The sequence below is a fragment of the Leptonychotes weddellii genome, chromosome 8 (genome assembly GCF_054177405.1).
Source record: "Leptonychotes weddellii isolate Sample4059 chromosome 8, ASM5417740v2, whole genome shotgun sequence".
In the NCBI taxonomy this organism is placed as follows: Eukaryota; Metazoa; Chordata; class Mammalia; order Carnivora; family Phocidae; genus Leptonychotes; species Leptonychotes weddellii.
Window position 1 is genome coordinate 53438758 of NC_138376.1, and position 23597 is coordinate 53462354.

Here is a 23597-nt window from a genome sequence, read left to right on the forward strand (position 1 = left end):
CCCCTTCACCAGCTTACTTTTAGGCTTTATTGTATTGTAGAGTTCAAGTTCTTGTTTGCCTGATTTTCTAAAGATGGAAGGTAGTGGGGTAAAAATTAAAGACATAAAATTTTCAGTATTCTGTTGTACCAATTTTCCCACCAAATACTTTCTCTTTATTTCCTGAGGGTTTTCTTTTGCTCTTAGGGTTCCGCAACTTTACGTTTTGTTATTTGATACTTATTCTAATCACAGTCAGTAGAGAAGCGGCCAGCCAGCAGTTTCTCAAATCTCTCAAGCACACAGGCTCAAATTAACCCTTTTGTACTTAAGTTGTATTCTTGCCAGTCATGGACTCATTCTTCATCAGCGGCATACAACCAACCCCCAAATTACTCCCAAGACTTATGTGGCCAGACCTCAAATTACCACAGTTTACTTAATTTGCCCATTTTGTTGCTTATTATGTTCTGAGGTATGGTTTGATCTCAGTGCCAGCCTGGAATGAAGTAGTTATAGCATTTTGCTCTACAAGGACCGGCTGCTCAGAATCACATTGTGCTGAGGGCCACCCTCACTCATGTGGTCTTTCTGCCACAGGAAAATTGGTCTCTCTTTCTCTCTCCCTCTCACCTCCCTCCACTTAATTTATTCTCCTCTCTTCACTCAGAATCTGAAAAATCTCTCCTGAATTTATTAACTTAACTTCTTCTTTGCCTGCTAGATAATCTTGATACCTCCCCCCCCTTAAACCATAAATTACCTTTCTGATCACTCAGTAAATAGATATAACTATTTTTAAAATTTTGATCCCATCCTCTAGATTAGGTATGTCAGCTGAGTGTTAAAAAATAAGCTGATGAACTAACTTGTAGCAACCAGAAGTAGTTGGTAATCAGAAATTCAAGTAAACTGCCAATTATGATACAACAAACTTTGGTGAAACATTTCCAGATGATAATATTTTGGAGAGTGCATCCACCTTGAATAGTCTTTCCTTTGTCACAGTTGATTTTGCTTCTTCCTCTATAATGACAAAACACACAAAATCTCCTATGGCTGTATGCAGGTCTCCAGAGGTAGTAGGGCAGGGTTTGGGCAGAAAGGGGGCAAGGAATGTGGATTGTTTGTAACTAAGATACCACTTGTATAGGATTCTGCAGTATTTTCTGGCTGCTGACTCCATGGAAGTTGGCTAGTTAACATGTCTGTAATCCTCACCTACTGAGTTGAAATTATCCCATCTGACTGAATATTTGAATATCTTCACTAATAAAATGGAAACTGGATTATTTTTAAAAGCTACCAGTAGTAAAGATGTCTCTCTGAGTACCTTTATTTATTATCTCTTTATTTTATAAATGCAAAAGGAAAGAGATGGCTGTTAGTGCATCTGACTTGACCTTTTTTCTCCTGAAAATTCTTAAAAATTTTAAGTGATGGCTATTAAGCAGGGCACTTGTGATGACCACTGGGTGTTATATGTAAGTGACAAACCACTGAATTCTACTCCTGAAACTAATATTACCCTATATGTTAACTAACTAGAATTTAAATAAAAACATGAAACAAAAAATTTTTAAGTTAAAAATTTAAGTTAAAAAAAAGGTGAATGTGATTTTCCAACTTTATAGTTTAAAAAGACTAATCTCAGCACCCCAGTTTTCTTTGGAATCTGATTAAATCAAATCTTAGCAAATAATGCTTTCACATTCTATTAAACATGTGCAGAGAAACACCTAATCATGTGAGGATTGTAAACAAGACATTACAATATGTGCTAGCACATTGTCTTCTTCTATGAAGTATAAGCTCCACTACACTGAACCTCTTTCTTCACTGCCCTGCTCTTACCCCACCTGGTTGACTTGAGAGAGATTCTGTCTGGGTCTATAAGGTTTTGGAGTCCCCTGTGTGCCAACGTGGAGATCGCCAACCAGAGGAACAGAGAAGTAAGGATTGAGTCTTCAAAGATACATGTACCCAGTAGAACTGTTGTTCTACACATCCCCTCCCTTCTTCTTGTACCCCCAAGTTTCCTGAACTGATGGGAGGTAAAACTCTACCTAAGAGAATAGGATTTTCCTTGGTTTGTTTGTTTGGGTTTTTTTTTTTTTTAAGATGTTATTTATTTATTTGACAGAGAGATAGCAAGAGCAGGAACACAAGCAGGGGGAGAGGGAGAAGCAGGCTTCCCGCCAAGCCAGGAGCCCGACATGGGACTCGATCCCAGGACCCTGGGATCATGACCTGAGCCACAGGCAGACGCTTAACAATTGAGCCACCCAGGCGCCCAACTTCCTTGGGTTTTTTTGTTTGTTTGTTTGTTTGTTTAAAGATTTTTTATTTATTTGACAGAGAGAGACACAGCGAGAGAGGGAACACGAGCAGGGGGAGTGGGAGAGGGAGAAGCAGGCTTCCCACGGAGCAGGGAGCCTGATGTGGGACTCGATCCCAGGACCCTGGGATCATGACCTGAGCCGAAGGCAGACGCTTAACGACTGAGCCACCCAGGCGCCCCCTTCCTTGGGTTTTTATCATGAAAATGTATCCCAAGTTTTTCAGAGTCTGACCAAAACTCCATACAAAAATACCCAACAGATTTATTCTAATGATAATTCTTCAAATGTATCAGAATAAGGGATTTGTGGTATTATGAAGCATGAGACAGTTTTATACATGAGAGATTCTTGGTTGCCCCAAGACTGCTTCCATGTCTTCAGTATTGTAAATGATGCTGCAATAAACATAGGGGTGCATATAGCCTTTCGGATTAGTGTTTTCGTATTCTTCGGGTAAATACACATAGCAGAATTACTGGATCATACAATAGTTCTATTTTTAATTTTTTGAGAAACCCCATACTGTTTTCCACAGTGGCTGCACCAGTTTGCATTCCCACCAACAGTGCATGAGGGTTCTTTTTCTCCACATCCTCACCAACACTTATTTCTTGTGTTTTTTATTTTAGCTATTCTGACAGGTGTGGTTCTGATTTGCATTTCCCTGATGATGAGTGATGTTGAGCATCTTTTCATGTGTTTGTTGACCATCTGTATGTCTTCTTTGGCAGAGTGTCTGTTCATGTCTTCTGCCCACTTTTAATTGGATTATTTGGGGGGTTTGGTGTTGAGTTGCGTAAGTTTTTTTATATATTTTGGATGCTAACCCTTTTCAGGATATGTCTTTTGCATGTATCTTCTCCTGTTCATTAAGTTGCCTTTTCATTTTGTTGACTGTTTCCTTTGCTGTGCAGATGCTTTTTATTTTGATGAAGTCCCAATAACTTATTTTTGCTTTTGTTTCCCTTGCCTCAGGAGACACAGCTACAAAAGTATTGCTACCATTGATGTCAGAAAAATTATTGCCTGTTCTCCCTTCAAGGATTTTTATGGTTTCATGAGGTCTCACATTCAGGTTCTGAATCCGTTTTGAGTTTATATTGTGTATGGTGTAAGAAAGTGGTCCAGTATGATGCTTTTGCATATAGCTATCCACTTTTCCCAACACCATTTGTTGAAGAGACTTTTTCCCATTATATATTCTTGCCTCCTTTGTCAAAGATTAATTGACCATATAATCATGGGTTTATTTCTGGCCTCTCTCTTCCGTTTTATTGATCTATATGTATATTTTTGTTCCAGGACCATACTGTTTTGATTACTACAGCTTTGTAGTATTTCTTGAAATCTGGGATTATGATTCTTCCAGTTTTGTTCTTCAAGATTGCTTTGGCTATCCGGGGTCTTTTTTCATTCCATACAAATTTTAGGATTATTTGTTCTAGTTTTGTGAAAAATGCTGTTGGTATTTTTATAGAGATTGCAATAAACCTGTAGATTGCTTTGAGTAGCATGGACATTTTCACAGTATTTGTTCTCACAATCCATGAGCACAAAATATCTTTCCATTTGTTTGTGTCATCTTTCATCAGTATTTTATAGTTTTCAGAGTACAAGTCTTTTACCTCCTTGGTTTTCAACTCCTAGGTTTATTCCTAGGTATCTTACTGTTTTTGATGCAGTTGTAAATGGGATTGTTTTCTTAATTTCTCTTTCTGCTACTTCATTATTAATGCATAGAAATGCAGTGGATTTCTGTGTATTGATTTTGTACCCTGTGACTTTACTGAATTCATTTATGAGTATTAGTAATTTTTTGGTGGAGTCTTTAGGGTTTTCTATATAGATAGTATGCCATCTCTAACTACTGAAAGTTTTACTTCTTCCTTACCGATTTTGATGCTTTTATTTCTTTTTGTTGTCTGATTGCTGTGGCTAGGAATTCCAGTACTATGTTGAATAAAAGTGGTGAGAGTGGACATCCTTGTCTTGTTCGTGATCTTAGGGGAAAAGCTCTCAGTTTTTCCCTATTGAGTATGATGTTTGCTATGGGTTTTCATTTATGGAGTGTATTATGTTGAGGTATGTTCTCTCTAAACCTACTTTGTTGAAAGTTTTTATCGTGAATAGATGTTGTACTTTGTCACATGCTTTTTCTGCATCTACTGAGACAATCATATGGTTTTTATCCTTTCTCTTGTTGATGTGTCATGTTGATTGATTTGCAAATACTTAACCACCTTTGCAACTCCAAAATGACCCCCACTTGATTGTGGTGAATGATTTTGTAATGTATTGTTGGATTCAGTTTGCTAATATTTTGTTGAGGATTTTTGCATCTATGTTCATCAGAGATATTAGCCTGTATTTCTCTCTCTCTCTCTCTCTTTTTTTTTTTTTTTGTAGTGTTTTTATCTGGTTTTGGTATCAGGGTAATACTGGCTTCACAGAATGAATTAGGAAGCTTTCCTTCCTCTTCTATTTTTTGGAATAGTTTGTGAAGAATAAGTACTAGCTCTTCTTTAAATGTTTGGTAGAATTTTCCTGTGAAACTATCTGGTCCTGGACTTTGGTTTGTTGGGAGTTTTTTGTTTGTTTGCTTTTTTGTGTGATTACTGATTAAATTTCATTGCTGGTAATTGGCCTGCTTATATTTTCTATTCCTGATTCAGTTTTGGGAGGTTACATGTTTCTAGGAATTTATCCATTTCTTCTAGGTTGTCCAATTTATTGGCATATACTTTTTTGTAATATTCTCCTAATCCTTTGTATTTCTGAGGTGTCAGCTGTTATTTCTCCTCTTTCATTTCTGATTTTTAGTTGAGTCCTCTCTCTCTCTCTCTCTTTTTTGAGTTTCACTCAAGGTTTATCAATTTTGTTGATCTTTACAAAGAACGAACTCCTGGTTTCATTGATCTGTTCTATTGGTTTTTTATAGTTGCTATTTCATTTATTTCTGCTCTAATCTTTATTATTTCCTTCCTTCTGCTGGTTTTGGGTTTTGTTACACATAGCTTCTTTAGGTGTAAGGTTAGGTTGTTTGAGATTTTTCTTGCTTCTTGGGGTAGGCTTGTATTGCTATAAACTTTCCTCTTAGAATAGCTTTTGCTGCATCCCAAAGATTTTGGACTGTTGTGTTTTCATTTTCATTTGTCCCCATGCATATTTTGATTTCCTCTTTGATTTCTTGGTTGATGCATTCATTGTTTAGTAGCATGTTATTTAACCTCCATGTATTTGTGTTCTTTCCAGATTTTTTTCTTTTGGTTGATTCCTAGTTTCATATCATTGTGGTCAGAAAAGATGCATGTAATGACTGATCTTTTTGAATTTGTTGAAACTTGTTTTGTGGCCTAATGTGTGATCTGTTCTGAAGAATGTTCCACATGCACTCAAAAAGAATGTGCATTCTGCTTTTTGGGAATGGAATGTTCTGAATATATCTATTAAATCCACCTGGTCCAGTGTGTCATTCAAAACCTCTGTTTCCTTGTTGATTTTCTGTGTGCATGATCTGTCCATTGACGTAAGTGGGGTGTTAAAATCCCCTACCATTATTGTATTACTATCAATTATTCCCTATATGTTTGTTATTAGCTGCTTTATGTATTTGGGTGCTCCCATGTTGGGTGCATAAATATCTACAATTGTTATTTTTCTTGTTGGATTGTTCCCTGTATGATTATATGGTGTCCTTTGTCTCTTGTTACAGTCTTTGTTTTAAAGTCTATTTTGTCTGATATAAGTATTGCTACCCTGGCTTTCTTTTCACTTCATTTTCATGATAAATTATTTTCCATCCCTTCACTTTCAATCTGCATATGTCTGTAATAAGCAGTTTATAGATGGGTTTCTAAGAGGCAGTACATAGATGGGTCTTGCTTTTTTATCCATTCTGTCACCCTGTGTCTTTTGATTGAAGCATTTAGTCCATTTACATTTAAAATATTTATTGATAGGTATATATTTATTGAGATTTTGTTACTTGTTTTATGGTTGTTGTAGTTCTTCTGTTTCTTTCTTCTCTCGTGGTGGTCTTCTCTCTTGCTGGCTTTCTTTTGTGATATACTTGGATTCCTTTCTATTTTTTACATATCTATTACTGGTTTTTGATTTGTGGTTACCATTAAGTTTATATATAACAACTTATGCTTATAATAGTCTATATTAAGTTGATGGTTGCTTAAGCGTGAACCCATTCTTTACTCCTCTTCCCACCACCTTTAGGTATATGGTGTCATACTTCCCATCCTTTTATTTTGTGACTGATTTTTATAGATAAACTTAATTTTATGGTTTTTGTGCTTCCTACCTTTTTTTCCTCCTATTTATGGTCTTTTCCTTTCGACTCCAAAAGTCCTCTTCAACATTTCTTGTAGGACTGGTTTAGTGGGCAGGAATTCCTTTAACACTTGTTTGTTTGGGAAACTTTATTTCTCCTTCTATTCTGAATGATAGCTTTGCTGGATAGCATATTCTTAGCTGCAGGCTTTTTTTTTTTTTTCTTTCAGCATTTTGAACATATCATGCCACGATCTTCTGGCCTGCAAAGTTTCTGCTGAAAAATCAGCTGATAGCCTTATGGGGTTTCCCTCATATGTTACTGTCTTCTTTTGCTCTTTTAAAATTCTCTATCACTACTTTTTTGCCATTTTAATTATTATGTGTCTTGGGGTGGACCCCTCATTGAGTTATTTTGTTGGGAGCTCTCTGTGCCTCCTTAGTCTGGATTTGTTTCCTTCCCTAGGTTGAGGAAATTTTCAGCTATTATTTCTTCAAATAAATTTTATGCCCCTTCTGCTCTCTCTTCTCCTGGGATCCCTATAATGCAAATGTTATTACTCTTCATGGTGTTGCTGAGTTCCCTTAGTCTATTTTCATTTCTTCTTCTTATTTTTCTCTCTCCTCTTCAGCTTGATTCATTTCTATTACTCTGTCCTCCAGGTCAGTGATCTGTTCTGTGTCCTCAAGTCTATTATTTATTCCATCTAGTGTATTTTTAATTTCAGTTATTGAGTTCTTCCTCTCTTACTGGTTCTTTTTTCTCTCTCTTTGTTGAGGGTCTCACTGAGGTCTTCCACTCTTTTCTCAAGTCCGGAATCTTTATGACCATTACTTTAAATTCTCTATCAAGAGTATTACTTATCTCCATTTCATTTAGCTCTCTTGCTGTGATTTTGTCCTGTTCTTTCATTTGGGATACATTCCTCGTCTCCTCATTTTGTCTAACTCTCTGTCTGTTTCTGTGTGTTAGTAAAGTCAGCTACATCTCCTGCTCTTGAAAGTAGTGGCCTTATGAAGAAGAGGTCCTGCAGTGCCCTGCAGTTCAATGTCCCCTGTTCACCAGAAACTGGCATTTCAGGGGTGTCTCCTATGTGTGTTGCATGTGCCCTACTATTGTGGCTGAGGCGCTTTTGCCTTCAGTTATCTGCAGTGGGTCTCTTTGCATGTTGTAGGCAGGGTTTGGTCCCTGTGTTGTTAGTGGGGCAGTCTGGGGCTACCTTGTGTTTGAGTTGATCAAACCAAGAGTTTGCCAGAGATGCAGTACCACTGAACTACATGGCATTTTCCCTGTGTTGTCTCTGAGCTTTCATTGATGGGTGTGGCTTGCAGTTAGACCAGAACTCTGCCCCCAGCCCACTGTTGGGGCCGCAGTTGGCTTGGTATGTGTGGTTATCTTCCCCTCTGCTTGGGACAGGAGTCACTTTGGAATGGTGCCAGCTGCTGTTGGGACTGCTTGCTTGCTGGGCTGGTGGCACCATTTGGATGGGCTCCAGCCAAGGATGTATTGGAAGGGGCATCTATGCAGGAGAGCACAAGGGTGGGACTCACTGTTAGCAAGGTCCGTGCCCATTTGCTGTCGGGAGAGAGCTGCAGCCACTCAGGAAAACTCCTATCTAGGTCTGGATGGAGAGAGTGAATCCACAGAAATGTGCAGGGGCGGGGCATGCTATTAGCAAGCTAGGTAGTGTTCATGCTGTGCTGGTTTCCACAGGTGACTGTGAATCTAGGCTTGGGGGTGGAGGAGGAAAATGGCACCCAGCAGCTCTCTTTTTCTTGCAGAAGTCTCCCAGTGATCTCTGCCCCTCCAGCACATGCTCTGAGACTAGTAAACAAATCTCCTTCCTATATACCCTCGGTGTTTTTCAAACTACTGCTTCTATGATGTATCTCAGTGGGGCTGTTTGTTGTGCTGTCTCTTTAAGGGTAAGGACTCAGTTTCCTCTTGCCCTCCAGCTCTCCCAGACCCAAGCCCACTGATTTTTAAAGTTCCAGCTGGTAAGCCCCACTGATTGTAAGAACTCGAAAAGTTAGGCCCCTCTGCTTTTCAAAGCCAAATGTAACGGGAATCCATTTTCCCAGTATAAGTTCCCCATACATGGGTGCTCTTCTTCCTCTTCATGTCCGCAGCATTCCTCCCTCTCACAGACACACGCCCTTCCTACCCTCTTCAATGTGGACTCTTCTCTACAGTTAGCTGTGGAGAGTCTGTTCTGCCAGTGTTCCGGTCATTTTCTGGGTTATTTACACTGATGTGGGTATTATCTAGGTGTATCTGTGGGACAAGGTGAGCCAATGATCATCCTACTCCACCATCTTTCCCAGAAGTCCTGTCTACAATAACAGTACTTAATGAACATTATTTATTGCTAGTTTCTCCCCTTCTAACCCTACATCCTCTGACACTTCATAAGAAAAATTTCCATTAACTTTAATGTTAGGTGGAGCCTTATTCTTCGAAATATAAAACTATAGAGGAACAATCCAATATAACCCAAGTTTCTTATCTAAAGTTAAAGAGTTGACAGTACTTTTCACAAAATTACTATTTTATTTTTTAAAAATCCCCACTGGTTTTATTTAGAATACTATGTACTATGATATAGGGTAGACTGCTGTAACAAGATACCCTTAGATACAGTGACTTAATCAAGAGTATCATATAACAGTCCAGGTGGACAGTCCAGTAGGGGTATAGTGGCTCCATCATGTCAGGCATCCAGGCTGTGCCAGCTTCAACAGGTGCTTCCATCTTGAGGTCCAGAGTAGTTGCTGCAGCTCCCACCATTATGTCCCCATGCCATCAAGAGGGAAGAAGGAAAGGGATATATGCTTGGTCTTTAGCTAGTAGGATGGGGGAATTCTATCACTAAGAGAAAAGGGTAAGAATGGGTATTGGGGGCACAAGTAGTCTCTGTGACATGTTATAATCTATGCTTCATTCTAAATAATATTTTGAGTTAAATATGAGGTAGAGCAAGGGGAATTACCATTATGCAATTTAGAGACTTAACCTGTACAAAATACTGGAGATCTTATTGTGTAACAATATGTAACTTAAATAGGTGCTGAACACTGCCTGAGTGCTTTACATGGATTATCTCACTTACTACTCAGAATCTTCCTGTGAGCTAGGTATTATTATCCTCCTCCTTTCATAAATAAGGAAAGTGAGGCATAGGGAGAGAGGCCAAGTAAATTGCTGCAGGCACAGCACTAATACATGGTAGAGCTAGTACTTGAATCCAGACATTCAGGTTCCAGAATTGCCTTTCCAACAATTTCCTATTCAGCCAGGACTTGGAATGTTAGGCTGCCTTTCAAAACTGGATAGGAGGAAAGATTCTCTAAATAGTAATACCTTGAATTTAAACAAAAATTTAAAAATCAAAACAAAATCTGAAATATACAATAAAACAAAGTTTAGCCTAAAGTATTGTTTTATTTTTACAATCAGGATGGTAGATAGTAAGGAGATATTCTAGATTTATAATCAATAAATAAAATCCAGATTCTTCTATGGTATTAATTTAAGACTAAAGGAGAGTGAAAAAAGAAAAATTAATCTAAGTATGATATATTTACTACTCCTGGGAAAATAAATCTAAGACCTTATTTCCTGAACATATAGGGTTGTTAATAAATGATTTAGGTATATCCAAGTACACTTCAGACCATTTTTTAATCAAGGAAACCTGAAACAAGTTCATCCCAGTATTTGGGGCTTAATCTCAACCTCAGGCCATTTAGGTGATTAGATATCCCTAGGTGCTTTAAATTATATTTAAATCATCACATTTATTAAATAAGAAGATGGCTTTAGAGTATTAAAATAACAGTATCCACTCCCTAGATCCATTAGTTTGCTAAGGCTGCCATAACAAAGTACCAGAGATGGGGTGTTTAAAATAACAGATACTTATCTTCTCACAGTTCTAGATGCTGGAAGTCCATATCAAGGTGTGGACAAGTTTGCTTTCTTCTGAGGCTTCTCTTCTTGGCTCTCAAATGGCTGCCCTCTTACCATGGTGGTCTCTCTCTGTGTCCTAATGCCTTCTTTTCATAAGAAAACCAGAAAGGTGGGGAATAGGGCCTCCCTAGCAGTGTTATTTTAACTTAATCACCTCTTTAAAGGCCCCGTCTCCAAATACAGTCATATTCTGAAATACTCTTGGTTAGAACTTCAACCTATGAATTGGGGCAGGGAAGGAGTCCATACCACAGAAACACTCTGGAAACACTGAGGCTGCAAAAGCAATTTGCAGCAGTGAGAAGTTCAACATTTGGCTGCTCCCATCTTTGGCTTTGGCCAAAATAGGATATGGTACAGGTGGTATGTTTCAGTGACAGTAAACCACTTCATCTAAGTATTTTTTGGCAACCTTACTAAATGCAACATGAAAATTATTTAAAAGAGCATCTTGAACTGGCTATTGCTGACATTTTCACCAGCCAGGCAAGAGGAAAAATCAGTGTGACATTGGCAGATGTTTTGCTGAAAAGATCAAGTGTGGTTGAGTGAAGTCTGCAGCTATGACAGGCAGGCCTCACAGAAGCTCAGAACAATACCAGGTATCTGACCAGAGAAGAACTATTAGCTACACAAGAGCTGGAAAAATACAGGTCAGTGTTCAGTACAGGTGAATCCCTTTTCTAAAGTTGTATCTGCAGAGAACTTCAAGTGTGGCAGCAAGAGAAAATACCTCTTTTGGATTATGGCAGTGAAATAAAAAAGGATAGGCACATTGCCAAGAAAGATTTGAAGTATTCTGAAAATATCATCAAGGGAATTTATTCCATTGTCTCACAAGAATATTCTTAATGATACTATATTTTCTCGACCACTGTATTTCTTTCATTATAAATCTCTCTGGAAAATGAGAAGAGGAAAGGGAAATTGTGGACTTTATGGCTTGTAGGATTAACATGGAGGTTAAATGAGGGAAACCATAAAGTCAAAGAGCCCTCATGCAATTTTCTAAAAATAATCTTCAGATATGAAATTTTTACAAGTTGTACTTATCTGGGTTGGGATGAAATATATTTTTAAAAAACTTTGGCATAACTCAAAAGGAACATTTTTGTTTGTTTAAAAACTAAGAAAGAAAAGCTGTGGCACTATTAGGACAGACTACCTCAAAGATTTCTACGTGGTTATGACAACATTGGGAGCATCCGACATCAACAAAGGGGAATTGCTGGATACTTTCTTTAAAAGAATGATTATTGAAGACCTTTGACAATACCTTTATATCAGATTGTATATAATACAAATTACACACAACTTTATATGGGTAATATTGGCATTGGGAAGACCAAGACCTTGAGAGCATTAAGAACATTAATAACATACAACAGCCACCCAAATGGTATGTAATGGTACCCCTTGAGAGCCTTAGAGCTCACCCCGTGTGAGCCTGCCCTACCACCAACTCACCATTCACAGAACTCTGGTCATTCTGGAAAGGTAGTTTTCTCAAGAGACTATGTTCTTTATCATGTCAGGACCTTTAAATATGCTGCTCTCTTCACCTAAAATACAAATCCCACCGCCACCCATTCACCATCTGCATGGAGTTAAAGTTTCCTTTTAAAATCCCTTGGATACCAGTCTCGTCTCTCAGTGTATCCAATACTATCAATTTGACTGTAATTGCTGCTGCTTTGTTTGGACACCGGATAAAGTGGTTGGTTTGGGGGTTTGGGGTTTTTTTGGGGGGGTTGGTTTTTTTAGGAAGCCTATTTTAGAGGTCATCATAAACACCAGATTATCTTCAGGAACTGAAACAAAGTAAAGAGAAGATTTGCATTTCTCACCTCATGATCTCGCCAGGTTCCATGTTCATTCAGTGGCAGAGCGAGCGCAGACTCACACTCACTGTTTAAATTGTTCCTTCTCTTCCCTTTCTCTTCCTCTCTCCATATAATCGAATATATACATAAGACAAATACCTAAAGCTAAATAAATATAAAATAAGTCCTCTGGGTTGTACTTAGACTGCATCACAATTAAACTTCTGCTTGTCAGTCTGTCCTGCTAGGCAATGACATGGCTGGGGGCAGGGCCGCTTTCCTTTCCATTCTTCCATATACAGTCCTGGGCCCAAAGCACTCAGAGAATAGTTTGTTGAGTAAGTAAACAAGGGAATGAGTGACCAAAACATATTAACTACAACAATTTTTCTTTTTAAAAACATAACTGGGTTTTGTCTCTGTACATAAAAAAAATAATAATAATTTTTATCACTGATCTCAGTTTAATTTTCAGGATAACCAAAAGACTGCATCTACTCTATAGTTTTTTTTTTTCATGAGCTAATAGGATATCACTGCATTTATCTTTTTAAGATACTGTTTAATCAACTGTTTAATCAATTCAGTGCTATTCTTTTACTGATTTTTTCCAATTAATTGATGAAATTGACTATTCATTGGTCATTAGAGAATACTTTGATGGGAAAGATGATTTATCAGACATTATGTTTATCCACCTTTCCAACCAATAATATTAGATCTAAAAATGTTATGTTTTATCTTGTGCATTTAACCATTCCCTTCTGCATAGAAACAGGCTCTAATGTCACATATCTTAAAAGATAGACAACCTCCACATATCCTGTGCGATTCTCCAAATACTACCTCTCAATCACAACAAACCTTTTCAAAATAGTCATAGGAGCTCCCTCTACTTATTTGTCTCTCATTCTCTCTTCTGACTGGCCATTCCTTTTAGGCTTCCAACCCTACTGCTTCACCAAATCTACACTTGAAATCCGTAATCTCCATGGAGCCGAGCTCTATTAACACTTCTGTGTCTGGTTTTTTTTGTTTGTTTGTTTTGTTTTTAAGATTTTATTTATTTATTTGAGAGAGAGCAAGCGCTCAAGCACTAGCCAGGTGGTGGGGGAAGGGTAGAGGGAGAGGGAGAAACAGACTCCCCACTGAGCAGGGAGCCCAATGTGGGGTTCGATTCCCAGGACCCTGGGATCATGACCTGAGCCAAAGGCGGGTGCTTAACTGACTGACCACCCAGACGTCCTGTGTCTATTTCTTACTAAAATTCTAAGTAGTAAACAACACTTTTTTTCTTACTTCTAACACTTTATTCTTCTGATTTCTGCACAATGACACTTAGCTATTTTTCCCCATGCCTTAAAATGTCTTCCTTTGTAGGCTCCTTAAGAGTCTTGACTTTCTTCTGGACCTCTAAATGTGGAAAATAGTCTAGGCTCTATTTTGTCTACTCTTTTTATCTCTATCTATACTCCCTCCCTATTACATTTAGTACTATAGATTTTTAATTCCATCTGTATGCCAATATATCCTGTCTGTCTGTCCATCTAACTACCAACTGACCTATTTCCAACCCTAACCTGTCCCTCGTGGTCGTGATCATACGCACACTTCCAACTTTACTGTCCACATAGCTATTTAGGAAGCCCCTCAAACATCCAAGAGAGAACTCATCATTTCCACCACTCACAATGAATTCCTCTTCCTTTTCAATAAGTGACACTACCATTCAACTAGTTATCCTCGCTGAAAGCCTGAAAGTGAATGGATATGTTCTTTCTTTCTGAACCACTTAGACATGTAATAGGGCAAATACTGTCAGTTCCGTTCAGAATATAACCCAACCTTCCCCTCTTCCCTCATCTCCGCCACTACTTCCCTAACCGAAGCCACTGTTTGTCTCTTTGTAGGTAGGAAAGTAGCTCTCCAGTTCTTCTCTGCTTCCACTTCTAGTTCCTACAATGCATTCTCCACACAATAGCTAGAACAATCCTTTGAAAATGTAAATCAGATCATGACCCTTCCCTGTGGCTTCATTATACTCAGCACAAAATCCAGGCTATTTTCCAGCAGGTCATGCGCTTCCAGCTCCTTCAGCCTCTCCCACTCCATCTTCTCATCCATCATACTTCAGCTTTTCAGAGCTTTCTCAGACAAGCCAAGGAAGGTCAGTCACTCCTCAGGCTCTTGCACTTGCTCCCTCTGCCTGGATAATACTTCTTTCAGATCTTTGCACGGTTTACATTCTCAGAAGTGGCTTCTGCCCAGTGGATCAAAAGTAATTCACTCTACTGGGACAGTCTCTTCTGCTTCGTTTGCTTTTTTCATAATGATTACCAGTTCTAAAATTATCATAACTTATTTAATTGTTCATTATATGCACTATCCTGTCTTATGACTGTTGTAGCTCCCCCACCTAGAAAAATGCCAATTAGACTATAGGTACTTGCTACTTAATGAGTATTTACAGAATGAATTAAAACATCAGTGGGGGTGTTTCTAAATATAACATACATCTCTTACTATGAAAAGAGAGAAATAATATGTAAAGATGACACATTCTGGAACATTCTATAAGGGAAAGTTTGTTCTGCCAAAGCAGGGGAAAATAATTGTTCCCAAATGATATGGATTTTACTGATTTTTTCATGTGTTTGTGAACACAGAGTATAAAATGGGCTAGTTTTCTAATCCTTTTGTTCTTCATATAATACTTGGGACAGTGGTTTCAAGTCAAAGGTTTCATGTCATAATTTGATAGGAGACTTCATGTCTTAACCAGGTCAATGATTCTTCAATGGATACAAATAATTGTTAAATAATGGTGATATCACTTAGTGGTTTAATGCATTATATTGAAATTTTTAAAATTCATCTAGGGAACATGTATTTATGCTATAATCACAACATATGTACAGAGATAGATACAGATAATTATATACATTTGTACTTGTATAGAATATATGTGCTTTTAACAAAAATTTGAAATGAATTTGTAAGCCCATATGAGAATGTGTACATGAAATTATCTGTGTAGCTAAACCACTGTTCTGTTTGTAAAATGAGATTAGACTTTGTGTTTTCCTAAACTGTGGTATAAAAGAATGGTCACAAGACTGAGATTCAGAAGATCTAATCCAGCGTCTGCTCCCTAGCATGATGTTGAACAAATCATTATACTCACTAGAATATAAGTTCCATTAGGACAAGGGATTTTTGTCTACTGCGTTCATTGCTGTATCACCAGCAAGAGACTGGAAGAGACTGGGCTCAGTGTAAGTGATGAACAAGTATTTGTTGCATGAGTTATACATCTCCAAAATTCGTTTCCACATCTATAAAACAAAGTTCTTTCCAACCCTTGCATTCTAAATAGTATTAAAGCTTTTGTGAATTTAAATATGAATTTAAATCCATAGCTAGAACTCTTTATTCAGTTTTTACCTGGGCCTTTATAAAATTTAGTTCATCAAAGCTCTTTTTTTTTTTAAGATTTTTTTAATTTTTTTTTTTTTATTAGAGAGAGTACAAGCAGGGGGAGCAGCAGAGGGAGAAGGAGAAGCAGGCTCCCCGCTGAGCAGGAAGCCCGATGTGGGGTTCGATCCTAGGACCCCAGGATCATGACCTGAGCTGAAGGCGGATGCTTAACCATCTGAGCCACCCAGGCGCCCCATCAAAGCTCTTTTCATTGTTTTGGAATTTATTTATTTGAATTATTAACATGAATAAGACAAGAGCTAACTATCAGTGCATATTTGGTGTCTTCAAAAGGACTAAAACTAAAACTTTAAAATTAAAAATGTATTCAAATTCATAAAATTAAGTAAGTATAAAAGAAAGTTGAATAACCAGCTTCTTAAATGATGTTTTCTCAAAGTGTGTAGCATTTACATTTTGGAAGCTATTAAGTTTTAAAACTGCTTCAAGAATGTTAGGATACCCTGTAAATATTCTTCTTTAAGAATACTTGATGTCCCAATTAAATAATGCAAACAAATTAACAGACTCTTCATTTTTAATTTTTTCATTCATTGAACAAATATGTAATAAGTAACAACCATGTGAAACCTGTGTTAGGAAGTAGCCTACGTGATGAGCCTACTCTGCCCCTGTCATCTGCCCTGCCAGGGGCACACAGGGCCCTGAGATCTCTGGCCACAGAGCCTTTTGACCAGAGTCAACATCAACATTGGAAAGACTGCAGAGGAAAGATGTTGACCAGAGTCAACATCAACATTGGAAAGACTGCAGAGGAAAGAAGACAGTGGCCCCCTCCTGACCACCATTACTCAACCTCCCCCCCCAAACAGTCACCAGGGCCAGTCCCCCCACGGGTGTTACTTCCCTGTTCCCTCACAGCCTGTGGCCTCACTTCCTCCAGACTGATGATTCATGAGACCCTTACCCTTTATAATAAAACCAGGGCTGCTCTACCCTGTCACTCTCTATCCCCCCTTATCCTGCCTGTTTTTTTTTTCCATAGCATTTATTACCAAGCATATATTTATTTATTTGTGCATTGCCTTGGTTGTATACACACACTAGAATGTAAGCTCCATGATAGCAGGAAATTTGTCATTCATCAGTGCACCTAGAACAGTGTGTGACACATAGTCGGTGCTTAGTAAATATTTGTTGGGTGGATGGATAAATGAAAAACTGAATGAATGAATAACCTGAACCTCCCCACTACGATCCTCTTAAGTGTTTTTCCTCCAGTTTCCAGCATCACCTCACCGTTTAGATTTAAAGTTTGCCCTCCTTTTTCTAGCTATGATAGTCCTTGTTCTCAGTAAGAATCTGATGTTCCACCCTGGGTTTGTTGCCTCTGCTGCTTTGGGGAAACATCTGCACAACTCTGCTGAGCTCACTTTGGTAATACGTGGCTGGGGCTCGCCTTTACCCCTCAGGTGGAATCTAGCCAGTGTGTGTGCGTGAATGAAGTCTCGCTCTACCACAGTGACTTCATAAAGGGACTACATTTGGGAAGGAGGCACAATATATAAATAACTAAATATATAAATAAAAACAGCACTAGAATGTCCATAAATGAAGTCACTGCCTTCAGTAAGTGTACGAGTTCTACAATGACGAGCCAAATAGGCAAGATAGAGACTAGAAGGGGAAAAGTAGAGACTCCCTGAGCTGTAGTTGGGAAAATGGGTGCATCCCTATGAATGTTGGTAGGAGTGATTTAAATTACTATGTTTCTAAATGGCAATTTAGAAAGAGCTATTAAGACAAAACAGATTCCTACCCTTTCACTAGCATTCAACCTCTAGAAATGTGTTCTATAAAAACTCTCCTGTAACAACTGGAAACATTCCAAGTGCTCATCAGTGAGGAGATGGCTTAATTATGACACCACCCAACGGTGCAGTCATTAAAAAAAATAGAGACCTGTTTGTTTGTATTATAGTAAGTTACATTAAATAGAATGAGGAAAATATGTGATCTGGTTACTGAGTTGATACCAATGTTCTAGATACTAGGGATAACAGCAATATTCACAATGTCCCTCTCCTCAAAGAGATGAATTCTAATTGAGGAAACAGACAACAAACAAATTGAAGTTTAATGACAGAGCAGTGCTATAAATCAAGCATGGCAAGGAGATAGAAAGTGATAAGGATCAGAAAAAGCCTCTCTGAGGGGGTGACATTGGCGCCGAGACCTGAATAAAGTGAGGGAGCAAGGCAAGAAAGTCAGAAGGGAAAGCCAGGAAGACACCCTGAAGCAGCATGTTTGGCGTTATCAAGAAAATGTGGGAAGACCACGTGACTGGAGAGCAAGGACCACGGGGACGAGGGGCAGCGTGTGAGATCTGAGAGGTGGCCAGGGACCAGGCATTTTATGGGCCATAGTGACAATTTTGGATTTTCTTTTAGTTTTGATGATAAAGCAGCACAAATCTTGAGCAAGGGAATGGCATATTCAGATTTATGTTTTTAAGGAATTGCCATGGCTCTTATGTAGAGAATATTCAGCATTGAGTCCATATAGTATAATCAATTATTTTTTTTGTTAGACAATCTACAATAGGATTGCAGTGACCAAACATGAGAGGAAAACATACAGTCTTTCCTGTGGTTTATTTAGGAGTGTTTTGGGGCACCTGCTTCACAGAGGTTTTATGAGGGTTGAAGAGTTTATAAAGCATTTTCTCATATATTAATGGGGATTAAATGATACTATATGAAAAACTGAAAGAAAACCAGAAATACATATCAAATGTGTAGATGGAAAAACTGTGACAGGTATTAAAAGTCTAAGTGTTTGTCTAACCTTTTGGTATTGTTCTAATCAAATAAGTGTTTTAGAATTTCATTTCCATGCTGTGAATAGAATGCCGGTTAGGGCATCTCAAAGTGGCTTGAGGAAGTTGCTCTGAACTTAGAGTTTATCAAGAAAATGATCAGCCATTATAATTCACAATGCAAAAAGAGACTTCCACCCAAAACTGCCCGTCAGAAGTCATGCAGCTGAGGCAACAAGCATGAGAGAGCCGTAGAGGCTTGGAGTTAAGATAAAACCTGTTCTACCTCCATAGGTGTGCTATGTGCCATCTCAAATGAGAATGTGTATGGTAAAGTGTTTCAAAAATCATTAAATAAAATACTACCGTTCCTCTTTATGGGATTGTTGATACATGGCCAGAACTGTGGTATTTTTCATGCTTGGTTCCCTGCACCTCTTCTCCTTTAAAGGACAAGGCCCATTCATTTAGGTCTGTTCCCGCACATTTGGAACACTCCAGACTGGGGAAAAACCTTTTAGGTTGTTCAGCATTCTCTTTCCACATAATGCAGCCAGTTTTTTCCCTGCAGTTGATAACTTGAGCAGCCATACTGCAACGAGCTCATGTTGGTTCCCTGAGATTCAGGCAGTCTCTGGGCCTGGGGCAGGGGTCTACCCTCCACTGCTGCCCCTCTGCGCCAAAGCGTATGTGGGCAAAAAGATTCAGCTAATCAGATTATTCTCTTAGACTCTCTTTTTCTGAGTAAACTTTCAATTATATGCATAATTGTTTTATTTGCAGAATCAGTCAACATTCGGGGAGAAACGGCCTAAACAAAACTTAGAGTTTCTTTTACTCTCTCTTGTCAGAGTCAGGCCACAAGAAGTTAAAAAGTACCATCCAGAGAAGCACAGAAACAGGAATGGCAGCCGAAATGAGGAAGATGGTAAGGCAACCAAGTCGAGAGTCTACTGACGGCAGCATCAACAGTTACAGCTCCGAGGGAAAGTAAGTGATGTCAGCACCTCTGCGTGGCTTTAGAACCACGGCCTGTGTGGTCACAGGTAAAGTAACAAAGCCACCAGCGGTTACGGCGCCGCTTCTCTATTTAACTAGGAGTTTAACCCTCCATGTTTTAAAACAGCCTTACCTCTTATGATACGTACACAGGGACATACCTCTGCACCTGCTCACTCAGACCTTTCAGAGGTCTGAAGAAAAGCTGGGTTAACATGAATAAACTGATCTCCATCGTCCAGAAAAGCTCACAATAGTCCAGTCCTGGATGTTTTTAGTGTAGAAATGCTACATTTAGTGGATTATTTCAGGTGGGGAAACTCATGGGCCCAGTCACCAAAATCTGAATTAAAATTTAGAAGTGAGACTTGATTTCCCGTATTCCTACTTTTCTCCAAACTAATTTTTGTTTCTGAGTTGTTGGAAGTCTAACACTCTGATAATAAGCAATTTAAATTTTTTTTTTGTTTTTAAAACATCACTAACTCATTTTTATCTTAGGAAAAAAGCCCAGAATTTATTTTTCTGGTTAAAGAGTTTTAGTTAATTAATCTTTAAAAAATTTAACTAGATTTGTGTTTTGCTTACTTGCTTTTACATATAGATCCTACACAAGAAAAACCCTGCATTTCTCTATGCTTGAGAATTTTTCTGATAAAACCAAACTTTTACTGAGGTTATAGATCTTACAGTTAAGTAATTATTATCCTGTAGTGGGTTACTTGGGGATTGACCGTGTACAAATTTTCTATAATTATTCATTTATTGCCATTCAGAAATCTCATTTACCAATCTAATAGTAATAATTTATTTTACTTTACTGGCATTTTTTTAAATTTTGTTCAGAAAATGAAATAAAATTATGCCAAGTTAATGTTCATGATGTGCTTTCCCATTCCCAAAACTAGGGTTTATTTGATCAAATGATTGGTATGCATGCTCCCAGCAAGATACAGCTAAGAGCAAAAATCAGCAGGAACGAAAGTTATGGAGATGAACTTGCTGACAAAATTCCAATATTTGATGAAGTATTATAATGCAATGTGCAAATGAAAGACAGGAGACATTATTTTCTGATATAAAACTAATAAATCAAATAATATTTACCTCCACGGTGCATAAGCCACTTAACCTCTTACAGATTGATTTGCATAGTCTCTGGATGCGATCATGGTATGTGCGCTCTCTAATTCCCTTGATTGTGAGGAAGTAATATGTGAGAAAGCATACTGGAAGCAATAAGTCCCTATAGAAACGTGCTTATTCAAAAAATGCTCATTGAAGTCCAACTGCATGGCAGGCATGGTTCTTGTTGCCCAGGATACATCAATACACAAGAAGAGCATAGTCACTCTCTGCTGGAGCTTACGGCCCAGGGAATTCAGGCAGTCAGGGTGTAGTAAGATATGGACATAGTCTAGGGGCACCTGGGTGGCTCAGTCAGTTAAGTTTCTGCCTTCAGCTCAGGTCATGATCCCAGGACCCTGGGATCGAGTCCCACGTCAGGCTCCCTGCTCAGCAGGGAGGCTGCTTCTCCCTTTCACTCTCCCTCTGTGCTCTCTCTCTCTCTCAAATAAACAAATAAAATCTTTGGGGAAAAAAAAAAAACGCTTTATTTAAAAAAAAAAAGAAATGGGCATAGTCTAATCAATTCTTTTCCATTTGAACTGAATGAAAATCTCAGATAATATAAAAATGTAGTTCATTAAAAAATGAAAAAATTAAGCATTTTTACTTGTAAATAAAAATTTGTACTTTGCTATAACATTTATTGAAGAAATTATCAGGCATTTTTTTAAACTTAGCATTAATGTTACTTAATGTTCATGAACAATTATTTATGTAGAGTTCATGATATAAAAATTTGCATCTTATATTTTATGTCAGCAATATACTTATGTAGGGATTTGTATTTGTAAATGTCCAGAAAACTTAGTATATTAAAAACGACAACTAAGCTCTCCTGAACAGAACGTCAACTCTTAACTTGAGAGTTTATTTAGGCCTTTTCTCAATCAGTGCTGTACTTTATATACTTGGTTCAGAGGCAATGAATGCAAAGAATCAATGTAAACTGTCTAATGTTTATAGATGTGATCAGAATTAGTAGTTAAATGGAAACTAACGAAAAGAATTCTAGGAGATCTAATGTTTTGATTTTTGTCCTTTTACTAATAGCTTAATATTTCCTGGAGTCCGACTAGGAGCAGATAGTCAATTCAGTGATTTTCTTGATGGACTGGGACCAGCTCAGCTTGTTGGCCGCCAAACCCTTGCCACCCCTGCAATGGGTAAGAATCATTTTTTTCCACAGGAAAACTGATGTTTCGTGATTGACAAGGTCATTTAAAGTATCATAATAGTAATATAAGTGAGAAGCAACATTTTAGCAAGGGTAATTCTGGCTTCAAATGACTGTTTTAATTTCTGATGCATGTTTCTCACTTGAGACATTATGCAAAATGAATAAAGTTAGTCATAAATCTTTGAATTATCAGAAAACTCCATCAAGATAGAGAGTCTACAATAGATCCAAATGTAGGATAAGGGTAGCATTTCACAGCACATAAAGATGATGGATTATTCAGTAAGGGATGTTGGCAAAACTGTTTTAATAAGCAAAAAAAAAAAAGATAATGAAATTGCCTCCCTACTTCAGAACTTATAAAAATATTTTATACTCAATTATAAAAGAGAACTGGGGTGGAGAAAGACACTAGGAAATACTGAAAACACTTAATTAATGTTTCTGTGCTCTTGGAGTGGGAAAGAACTTTTCAAAGGGTCAAACCAAAGACAGATAAATTGAAAACTTCTACTAGCAAAATATACCTTAAATTAAGCTAAAAGAAAAATGATGAAGGGAGAAATTGACATGTAACAGGTGCAACAGCTATTCCCCTGAAGGACATGAATTTCCATGGAATTCTCAGCAAAATGCATGAAAATAGGTCACCACACAAAGGCACATCATCATCATGGACTCTCACAGCACCAGAGATTAATAGAAAATCCTACAAGTTTTCTAAGAGGAAAAGTAATTCTATACAAAATTATCAAAAGTCAGATTCCCATCGGACTCCTCAATAATAATACTAGAAGCCAGAAGACTACTTCATATTACCTTAAAAATTCTGAGTAACAGTTAATTTCCAAGGTATAGTACAATCGCCCTCCAAATTATCAAGTAAGGTTCAGGCTGGAATAAAAATATACTGACAAAGAAAGGTCTCAAAACATTTTCCTCACACACAACATTGCTCAGAAAGTTACTGGAGGATATACCTCAACAAAATGAACTAAGTGAACTTAAAAAAATAGGAACTAAAAAAAGAGGAAGAAAAAATCCAGTAAATAAATGTTTCAACACAAGAGAGAAATGGTTGGGATACCCAAGACGATTGTGAAGAAAAATCTAAAGATAACAGTTGCAGCAAGCTTTAAAAGCAATTTTCACTGGGTGTTGTATGCATCTGATGAATTGTTGAGCTCTACATCTGAGGATATACTATATGTTGGCTAATTGAATTTAAATAAAACAAAATTAAATTAAATTAAATTAAGATAAATAAAAGCAATTTGTCCAAATTGCCAGAATCCATAAGATAAAATCTACAGAATACCTAATGTGTTTGATTTTATGGAAGAGGTCAACAACCAGGAGAGAATAAGGGGTTGAACTAATGATATATACACAAAAATTTAGCAGATTCTTTTTAAAAAGACACTTATTTAGTATAGGGAAAAGGAAGAGCTGTCCAAGAAATGAGAAGTAACCATAGTACTCTAGTTCACTCATTTTTTAAAAATTTTATTTTATTATATTAATCACCATACATTACATCATTAGTTTTTGATGTAGTGTTCCATGATTCATTATTTGCGTATAACACCCAGTGCTCCATTCAGTACGTGCCCTCTTTAATACCCATCACCAGGCTAACCCA

At 37.7% G+C, this 23597-nt stretch overlaps 1 protein-coding gene across 50 annotated transcripts in view; it reads left to right on the forward strand.

Moving 5' to 3' along the window:
* RIMS1 (regulating synaptic membrane exocytosis 1) overlaps positions 1–23597 on the forward strand; it is a 488993-nt gene that overhangs the window by 458471 nt on the left and 6925 nt on the right. For all 50 annotated transcript variants that reach the window (XM_081828536.1, XM_081828518.1, XM_081828521.1 and 47 more), the window contains 2 exons: positions 19503–19641; positions 21829–21941. In XM_081828536.1, coding sequence (XP_081684662.1) covers positions 19503–19641; positions 21829–21941 — 252 coding nt within the window. The remainder of the gene's footprint in view (positions 1–19502; positions 19642–21828; positions 21942–23597) is intronic.